General features: G+C 47.2%; 2 protein-coding genes across 3 annotated transcripts in view; both read left to right on the plus strand.

Moving 5' to 3' along the window:
* Positions 1-2173, plus strand: part of HOXA5 (homeobox A5) — a 2812-nt gene extending 639 nt beyond the window's left edge. The window contains exons 2-3 of the mRNA XM_015558129.1: positions 1-172; positions 1153-2173. Coding sequence (XP_015413615.1) covers positions 1-172; positions 1153-1403 — 423 coding nt within the window. The 3' untranslated portion in view covers positions 1404-2173. The remainder of the gene's footprint in view (positions 173-1152) is intronic.
* Positions 2174-3026: 853 nt separating this feature from the next.
* HOXA3 (homeobox A3) overlaps positions 3027-10287 on the plus strand; it is a 33226-nt gene continuing 25965 nt past the window's right edge. For both annotated transcript variants that reach the window (XM_006778981.2, XM_015558150.1), the window contains exon 1: positions 3027-3134. The gene's annotated coding sequence lies outside the window, so the exon portion shown is untranslated. The remainder of the gene's footprint in view (positions 3135-10287) is intronic.

Below are 10287 nucleotides of genomic sequence, written 5' to 3' on the forward strand. Positions count from 1 at the left end.
AACGCCGGCAGCACCCACATCAGCAGCAGAGAGGGGGTTGGCACGGCGTCCGGAGCCGAGGAGGACGCCCCCGCCAGCAGCGAGCAGGCGAGTGCGCAGAGCGAGCCGAGCCCGGCGCCGCCTGCCCAACCCCAGATCTACCCTTGGATGCGCAAGCTACACATAAGTCATGGTAAAGCCAGCCTTTTTCTAAATCCACGCGGCCGCGGAGGCGCGGCTCCCCGTCTCCCTCTCCCTCTCTCCTCTGCCGCCCTCTCTCCCCGTTCTCTCCTGGTCTCGCCTCTCCCAGCCCCGTGGAGCCTCTCCCCGCCGGTTTCCTTTCCTGCCTTCCTCCATCCTCCTCCTCTTCTTCGCAGCGCCCTGCGTTCTCAGGGTGGGGGTGGTGGTGGTGAGGGGAGCCGCTGGATAGGCAAGTTTAGACGTGGAAAGGGGGGGAAGGAGAAAACCCAGGTCGAACCCCAGCGCCTCGGAACGCGCTCCCGGGTCAGGCCAGCCAAGCAGGGCGCAGAGGTAGAGGATGGCAGTAGGGGCTGTGAATCGGGCTTGTCAGGACGGATAATTTATGAGGAGGGCTACGCTGGGGAAACAGCGTTACTAATTAGAGTCCCCGAAAAGGGGCTTGGGGGGCATAATCCCGGCGAGAGCCGGCGGGACTCTGAAGTTTGGGGGCAGGAGGAAGAGCAGGAAAGGAAAGGGAAGAAAAAGAAAGCAGGCGCCCCAAGCGTGCAGGCTGGAACAGGCGGCGGCTCTCCGGGCTGGAACTTTAAGGGAGAGTGATCTAGAGGCCACTTGGGCGCTCAGAAAAGGGCCCTGCTTTGGTGGGTTTCTGAATGGCAGCCTGGAAGGGCTGTGCCCTCGCCTCGGGGCACCAGGGCAGGGCCAGAGGGTAGGAGAGGGCTGGGGGGGGGGAGAGCGAGGTATCCTCAGGGGCGCAGCTCCAGCCTCAGATGGCCTGATTGTTCCCAGAGTCCAAATCGTATTGTTTTCTCTCTAGAAAGGAAGAGGGAAGGAAATTGGGGGGGCGAAGAGGGAGGACTTGTTGAGCTTTTTCTCTCCTGTTCCCTGCTCAGGACCCTGGCTCGTCCAGCTGGCGGACTTTGGTGGCCAGGGGCTGAGGAGTTGGTGGCTAAACCGCTGACTTTTCTGTTGCAGACAACATAGGCGGCCCGGAAGGCAAAAGGGCCCGGACGGCCTACACGCGCTACCAGACCCTGGAGCTGGAGAAGGAGTTCCACTTCAATCGCTACCTGACCCGCCGAAGGAGGATTGAAATAGCACATGCTCTTTGCCTCTCCGAGAGACAAATTAAAATCTGGTTCCAAAACCGGAGAATGAAGTGGAAAAAAGATAATAAGCTGAAAAGCATGAGCATGGCGGCGGCAGGAGGGGCCTTCCGCCCCTGAGTATTTGAGCGTTTAAAGTACTGAGCAGTATTAGCGGACCCCGCGTAGTGTCAGTACTAAGGTGACTTTCTGAAACTCCCCTGTGTTCCTTCTGTGAAGAAGCCCTGTTCTCGTTGCCCTAATTCATCTTTTAATCATGAGCCTGTTTATTGCCATTATAGCGCCTGTATAAGTAGATCTGCTTTCTGTTCATCTCTTTGTCCTGAATGGCTTTGTCTTGAAAAAAAAATAGATGTTTTAACTTATTTATATGAAGCAAGCTGTGTTACTTGAAGTAACTATAACAAAAAAGAAAAGAGAAAAAAAACACACAAAAAAGTCCCCCTTCGACCTCGTTTAGTGCCAATGTTGTGTGTTGCACTCCAGTTGTTTAACTGTGCATGTGAGTGGAAGTGTTCCTGTCTCAATAGCTCCAAGCTGTTAAAGATATTTTTATTCAAACTACCTATATTCCTTGTGTAATTAATGCTGTTGTAGAGGTGACTTGATGAGACACAACTTAACTTGTTTGACGTGTAGTGACTAGTGACTCTGTGACGAAAACTGTGACTCCAAGCGGTGTGTCCCTGCGTGCCTTTGTAGGACCCTTTGCACGAACTCTGGAAGTGGCTCTTATAAGCGCAGCTTCAGTGATGTATGTTTTTGTGAACAAAGTTACAAATATTGTCCAAGTCTGGCTGTTTAAGCAAACTGTGATCAGCTTTTTTTTTTGTATTTGTTTTTAAGGAAAAAATACTGACTGGAAACAAAAAATAAACTTTCTATTGTAAGTTCTCTTGGTCTGGTTTGTGCCAAATAGTGAGCGGCTCTTTCTGCTCTTCTGTCTGTCCAGTCCTGGGGGCGGGTGAGTCTGAGGCTACCTGAGCAGCCTGCCTGTGCCAGGAGACCTCAGACGGACACCCTGACCCACAGCCTTCCTAACTCTGACCTTTCAGAAAGTTCAGGACGGAAGGTGGAAAGCTGTAGGTGTTCCCAAAGCCTGAGTCCAACCTGCCCATCTCTGAGGAAACCCAGTAAACGTGCTGGGTACAAAACAGAGGAGGAGAGAGAAAGGAGGGAAAGCCCAGGGCTTTGTTAGCGGCCCACGGGGCCCACACAGATGCCGCCTGTTTCTAAGGCCCTCCTGGGCCTCCACTTGAAGAGGTTGCTATGCCAAGTTGTGGCCCCCAAACTCGCTGCCTCTAACCCACCCAGGCACCCCTTCCCAGGCCTCACCCTGAACCCAGTTGGCTTCTTATGCTACAATTAATTTGCTACAAATGGAAGGTACTTACCCCATCCTAGCTCGATTGGGAAACTCCTCAGGGCGGCTAAAGCACAACTAGAGATTTGCACATTTACCGACTGCTTACACTGATGCCGTCGTTCCTTTTAAAAGTTATAAAACAGTAAACTTTATAAGCCCCAGTTCCGGCTATATGACATTTGGGTGCCAAATGAATAGGGTTTTGTCTATGAATTAGATCGTAAAATCATCCATAGCACAGACAGATCGGCTCACTGGCTATAAAACGTCACGTGGGGCCATTAAAGTAAGTTTTATGGTTTTGGGGAGTTGACATCCAACATTATATACCACATAACATATAATCTCACTGACGCTGGACTCCATTTGACTCTTTTGCAGGCTACGTGTGCCGCCTGGTCATTCAAATTGTCAATTTTAGGTCCAGAAGTGTCCAAACCACAAGTTCTCAAAACTCTCTGAAAAATGGCTCCCTCCGAATTAAGGTAAGCTCGCCTCCTGAGCACTTTCGAGTTTATTTGTACTCTGAAAACTTTCTTCTTCCTGGATTTCTCGCGCGCGCGCTTTCTCTGTCTCTGGGTCAGTAACTCTGAGGTTGCCCCTGAATTCAAAAGGGGGGGTGGGGTCCCGCAAACTTTCCCTCGGCGCCCCAGCAGCGCCAGGAGCCTGCTCTGCGGGCCACACGGTGAGCCGCGCCTGGGCCGGCGCATCCCCAGGCCTGACTCTCATTGCTGCGCCGCGGCTGGTAATGACTTCCGCCGCGCTCGCCCTGCAAAAAGGTGATTTTTGTGTGCGGTGGGCCTGCGTGTGGATTCGTGGCTGGGCCGCCCCCATCCCGGGCTGGCGGGTCCTGGTTGTGGGGGGGGTCGCGGAGCCCTGGGGTGGGGGCTGGGAGGCAGTGGGGCGCGCTCGGGCGCCAGGGCCGCGCTGAGCTGGGGAGTTGGAAAGAAAGGCCCAGGCCGGGCCCTGCCGAGGCGGACTCCGGCGGGATTCCTTGTGGGGCTGTGGCAATATGTCTTCGCGGGGCCTGGGTCATTCGGCAGCACTGAGCGGAGGCGGCCGGCTTCGGGCACGGTGGGACTGTTCTCACCCGCCTGTGAGTCTGAAGCAATAAACTTTATGGCCGGATTTAACTTTAGTCTTTGAATCCCCAGGCTAAATGAAAGGAGTTACGGCGCTTTCTTTTCTTCCGCCTCGCCTCTCTTTTCACTCTCTTCCCTTTTTCTCTCTTCTTTTGTAGAATTTAAAACATCCATGTACAGGGCCCTCAAAAGGCAACTAAGGCGCCCCCCCCCCACCCCTTAGATAACTCTAAAGATAGAGAAATGTACTCCCCCTCAACATACAGGGGGAATTCTTCCAAACTGTGCCCTAAAGTTTTGGGGGAAATCGAGGTGTCTTCAACGCCCAACTTAAAAGTCCCCAGAGCCATTAGGTTGTTTTCCCTGACACGTCATAAAGGGTAGTTGAGGGAAGAAATTGGTCGTTTGTCAGTAGGAGATTTCCGCCTTTCTTTTGTTAGCTGCTCTTTCTGTTTGATCCCAGGAAATTTACATAATCTATGATTTCCAAAACAGTCCCCAATATTGCACCAATGGGTGAAGTAAGGTGAAAGAAATCTTTCCTGGGTACAATTCCAGCTTGGCCTCAGCCACCCCCTCAAGTCCCCCCCCCCCCATTCTTCCGTGGCAGAGCAGTGACTGGGGATGCTGTGGCCTGTCCCTCAGGGTGGGTATTTCTCTGGATGGGCACTCACATGGGACCTTGCGGATTTCCCCCATCCCGACTGAGGAATTAAGCCAAATTTTTCAACTTAGAAATGAAACAAACAAACAAAAAATGGGATCTTCTGCCTCCACATGCTTTTCTCCTTGGGAACTGGGTAGCTTTCTGCAAGTGCTCATTGGTAAAGATATGTACTAAGTGCTCCAAGTGGAAAAACTTAAAGTGTAGATTTGGAATTTCTACGTACTTTATTGTGCACAGGCCACTCCTACTCAACATTAGTCCAACAGATGTTCCCAAAGACAGAGGTCCAAAGAGCAAAACCTGGGAAGTTTTCTGCAAGGTGGAAACCCTCCTCCAAGTCCCACTTCTCTTGAATAGTGAGTGGCAAGGAAGATCCCTGAGGTCATGTTTTGTGCCCTGTGAGAGTGAGCATTGCGGTGCCAGTGCTCAGGAAAAAGTGCCTACACCTTGGTGGGGACCAGAATAGAAACTCCCTTTGGGTTCTCTTTTTTATTTGAAGTGTCTGTAAGAATTCTGGAGTCTTTGTTTCGCTGCTCTGAGTTTTGGGTTCTTTATTGGAAAATGCTGGGTGAAGGTTTTATTTTAGTTGCTCACTTGGTGATCTTGCTTGAGTGATTTCTTGATGACTAAAATTAGTAGCAGAAAAAAAAGAGTGATAGGGCTGCTGGCAGATTCACTTGAGTAACTTGCGTGGAGGAAGTGGCCACCCCACCTCCGTGGCCACATCCCACCCTGGGGTGTGGGAATGGGCAGAAAGGCTGTTGGACCCATAGCCAGCATCACACAATATAGAGAAACTTTCCCATGATTTAAAAGACTTAGAGGCTATAAATATTGTCAGCTTGCTTATTTCTGTCTGCTGTAATCTTCATAAAACTTTAGAGTTTAAGGAGCAGGCCAACTCACATGGAGTTAAATGACTTAACACACACACACACACACACACACACACACACAGAAAAAAACCCCACAGCATCCAGTCAGACCTACGTGAGCATTCCTGGAGAATTTTTTTTTCTTTCTTCCTATTTTCACAGGAAGCATAGTAAAGAGGATGGCTGGTCATCTGCTCATTTTTGTAGATAAGTTATTTCTCCTGCATCCTTTTGGGTTGTTTTTGCAGAGAAACTTCTTTAGAAAATATCTGTCATTGAGAGCTTTATGAAGATATCGAGCCTCCGCCGGTGGCAGAGTGTCTGTCTGTGTTCCTTGTCTTGTAAAAGGAGAAGGTGTCTGAAATGTGCAGGGCCCTGTTTGTTTCTACAAGCCACAGAGACAATATTTCCTGAACTATAAATATAATAGGAAGCTTCTGGTCACACTCACTTAGGGGTTTGTTAGGGTTTCCATGGTCTAATTCCACAACATTATGCCAAAATTCCTTTTCTTCTGCTATTTCCCTGCTTCATTGTTGGCGGCTCTGGGAGAGCAAGACAGAATTTTCTACCAGAAACGGAGTCATGTTCATTTGTTGAGATGTGAAGAGCATTATATCCAAACAATTAGTGAGGGGAGAGCAAATTACATCCTTGAAGATGGGCTATTAGAGAGGAAAACAACCCTTTTAGCTTAAAAGATGCCCTTCGAAGCCTCTCCCTGCCTTAGCTTGGGAGCCTGCCTGAGGTGTGCCCACCATGGAGAGTGCAGAACAGAACCGTGTGGCTCTATCCCTTTGGCTTCTAGGGCAGAATTTCTTTCTAGTCAATGACAAAACTATAAATGGGGCTTCCAGACAGGGCTAAGGGGGTCAACATAGGCTCCCGCCCACACAGGAGTGGGGCGCCTCAGTCCTGGCCATTCAAAGCCCCAGAACTGGAAGATTTGCCTAGGTTTGTTTTGTTTATTTTTCACAAAGAAAGCTTCCTTCCCCCACCCTGCCCCCTCCCCACAAACTGGCCTTTTCAATAATAATATTTGTTATGAAGGTTATTGGGTAATTATTGCGATTTTGTGAAGCAGCCCTTGCTAGAGGTGAAGTCTGTCATCACCTAACAAATGACGCCCGCGCAGTTCACTGCCGGGTTAAGTAAATGCAGAGAAGATAAATCTGCACACCCTAGGAATCGCCAGCAGAGCACGCTTTAGTACAAGTTCACAGTCAACTCGCCTGCCTGGGCCAGCTCGCCCAACAATTAAGGCTGCGTCTTTATTTTTAAATAAAGGGGGGAAAATGTCTCCAACTTCCATTACCTGCTTTCCCCCATCTTCTTTTTCCTTTTGCTATTTGTGAGGCTTCCCCGCCCTGCTCCCCATTGTCCTTGTAAATGTAATGATGAGTGATTTTAAAATAATCTCTTTCCTATTTTAAGTGCTGACAAAAAGAAGTAGGAGGCTGGTTTGACAGGAAATACAGTCACAATCACACACACACACACAAATCTAGTGCACCCTCTTGTTCTAAAAGGCTGTGGCAGAAGTAGGGCATCCCTGAGATCCTGGGAGGGGGGCCTTCCCCTGAGAGAAAAGGCACAGCTTTGTATATCTTTGTGGTTAGTGCGTTGCAACTGCAGGTCAAAAAGTTGAGGGTCAAAAGTTTACGTTGTGCAGCACTCTTAGTCATCTGCCCAGACAGAGTTTGATGTCAATGTTAAAGCTGCGATCTTGACTATCAGCACAAAAGATAAAATGGCTTGGAGTGACGCGTGTATCACGGTATGGACTCCAGGTGAACCCTCGTGGTTGAATGACCTCAATTACGGGGGGAAAAGGATAGAAAATTCCTCTTTTCAAGAGTAATACATGCTGTATTTCATCTTGAATTATCGCTCCCATTCTGAGGGAATAGCAGCAGGTAAATAGGCTTAGATTACTGAAAAACCAACACCTTAGATTGCTGGAGAACCAGGAGTCTTCGGGTGTGTCCAAAAATAAAAAAGCTCAGGAGTCATCAGTGGACCTTTAAGAAATAACGTAGCAAGTTTCCAATGCCCCATGGTACCTTCAAAGTCAAGAGAACCGGCAGGAAACTTCCTTGATTTGAAAACAGTGATTTTGATTTGCCATTTCTCTTTTTAGTACCCATAATGATCCCTAAAGTGTGTGAGAGGAGGGCAAACACAGGCATTTCTTGCAAAATGTGTTCTTTGCAATTTTCAAACACAGAATGCTTTTTCTGAAATTGCCACTCACTAAATGCCAAGAGTTCTTAGAGCTGGGAAGGGGAGGGGGGAAACGGAAACCCTCCCCCGAAGGGACAGGATTCTTCCACCCCTCCAGCAGTGAGAAAATGCTCATTGGTACCCTGAAAATGTTCCTGTTGTCGGACATTTTTCATTACGGTTATTGTTAACCCTACACTGAATGTAAGAGAAATGCTACAATCTATAAGTGAATAGCCACACTGTAAAGAATATGCCATTTGAGCAGGAAGGTGGGATCCAGAAATGTCAGAGCACCGTGACAGACTTCTGTTCTCCAGAAAATACTCTTTAAAAACACATTTGGAATAAAAGCTAAGGAGAGGAGAAGCTAGCTGAGGAGGAAGGGTGGGAGAGTGGGAAAGAAAGGGAACAGTGTGTTAAGGAAGCCGGCTGGAACCATGCCTCCTGTGCGAGTTGCAACTGGAGAGCTAAACACTATTTTATTTCTCATGCACCTATATTAGCTGTAAGTGTTGGTGCCATTAGAATCTATTTTCTGGGAGATGTATTTTCCTTTTCCAGGTATTGATCTTTAAGTAATCATTGTAGGGAAGCAGAGAAGAGAAAAGATGAAAAAATATTTCTAGGTTTTTCTTTTTTAACTATAGAGATAAGTTAATTTAACTACTCAGAATGCCTAGTCTTGTTAGGCATGTGTAAGATCATCCCAATATATTCTGGTTGATTGGATTCGCTGGTGCCAGGGACATTCAGTGGTAAATATTTCCCAAACAGTGCCGTAGTGGAAGTAATCAGACTGCTTCCACTGTTGGATGTGTAAAGTTTTCACTCTGGCCAAGAGCTTGAAGCCAAATGGGGGTGTGCCAGATGAAAACAAGAAAGGGAACAACTGTGGTGATTGCTGTTACAGCAGTGAACACTTCACCACATCTGGGCTAGCAAAATGGAGAAAACTGAAACCCCCGCTATTACTCACCAAGACAATTATGTGTCCCTTTGAGAAAAGCTTGTTATTGTATTATTGGTTAAAAATGTCCCACGCCTTAGAAACATGTCCGATTCAATCATCATAGACACCTCTTCGCCAGTTTTTAAAGTAAAAGAAAAAGTTACCCGAAGAAGTTATTGCTTTTAGAGTGCATATGTTTTTATTTGGAGGATCTTGATTATTAGGCCTCTTACACAATCCTGGTGAAAATTCATATATAATGCAAGTATAAATTTCAGTCTTTATGCCTGGGTCATGCTCATCGCTATAAACTACTGCAAGGAAATTACCCCCAAACAATTAATGGTTCAAATGGATGATAAAGTATTGCTTGTCTAAAATCATGTGCCTAGTGTAGGTGGGGGAGAGCCCTCAAAGGCCACCATCAGGCATTCTGAAATTCAGCCATTGCCGCGTGCACTCAGAGATGAACAGTCAGTCTGAGGGACTCATTCTAAAGAACAAAGGACAAATACAGTCAATACATTCCATAACGTTTACATTTCCTTTGCTTCCCTCCCTCACCCCTCCTCGGTTTTCCCTGAGAAGGAGTGACCTGGGCCAAGACCCTGCTCTCTAAAAGACACTGTATAGACCTTTTAGAAGCGCAAAGTCCAAGGCCGAGGTGAACTTCAGGTCAGCGCGTCTAACAAATATGAAAATGTCGGCTGGTGAAGGGCGCGCCTTGTGATTTAACAAAGACTGTCAATGTGTAAGATTAATAAGAAACAAAATGCACACGGTGTCACTGTTCGGTCACTTTGAATCTTGGGACAGGGTTGCATTCAAGAGGGCAGGCTCTTCCAAAGATATTCAAAATGATTCAAATCAGATTCAAACTAGGCTGCAAACCCTGCCTTCCTCTGCCCTCCCTCTCCCTTGGACTCCCTTCGCTTTCCTGCTCCATCTGGGATTCGAGGACATGATGAAAAGTTGTTTCATTTAATGGGATTTTAAGAAAGCCTTTGTTGGGAATATAGGTTATCCCTGCACGTGGAAATGGGCAAATGTGCTTACCGAGAAAAGGATAATGCTTCCACCCTGCTTGGAACGGGAGCCAGTTGGTGTGCGAAGATTAGCACACTCCCTCTCTGCTCCATTTCGGAGCATCCCATCTTTTTCTTGGGCGAGATGCTGCCGGTAAACTTCGGTTTATGTATTAATTGAGTTAGTTTCTTTCTGGCTTTCCTTTGGTGTCTTGGATCTTATGCAAAGGCCAGAAGTGGTTTTTTAAAAATGTTTTTTCAAAAGATTATTTGATTCAGTGGAATGATGCTGTGGCTTGCACAGGGAGATTGTGGAAGGATCAGGAAAGGTACGAGATTGTTTATTACAGCCATAAATCTTGCGGTAAAATGTCAAAATGTCGGTGTGTGAGATAACACTTGGTGGTCCTGGCTCCGTTTGTGTTTATGATAGGAACCACAAAGACAAGTTACAGGCCTTGGGGGATTCTGTGTAAGCCCATCTTCCTAAAGCAATATAACCACATGAAACACAGGGGCAGTTAACTCGTTTAGGCTAACCATATACAAAACAGTGCCCGTGCCTTGTTAATACTTTAAAATAGAAACCTGGTAGAAGGTTCTGAGGCTAAACAACATGAACTTTGTGTTTTTGTGTCTGTAAATAACATTAAACAAACATGGTTAAGACCCTAGTACTCAAGGCTGATGCCATGAGAATGACGGCAAAATTTCATTGTCATGTTCCTCCCCTCCTGCAAGCTTAGCGAGCCCAATTTTGTAAATTATATTATGTACATATTATTCAAGTTATATACTCAGCATATATATATAT

Source organism: Myotis davidii, unplaced genomic scaffold (genome assembly GCF_000327345.1).
Source record: "Myotis davidii unplaced genomic scaffold, ASM32734v1 scaffold168, whole genome shotgun sequence".
In the NCBI taxonomy this organism is placed as follows: Eukaryota; Metazoa; Chordata; class Mammalia; order Chiroptera; family Vespertilionidae; genus Myotis; species Myotis davidii.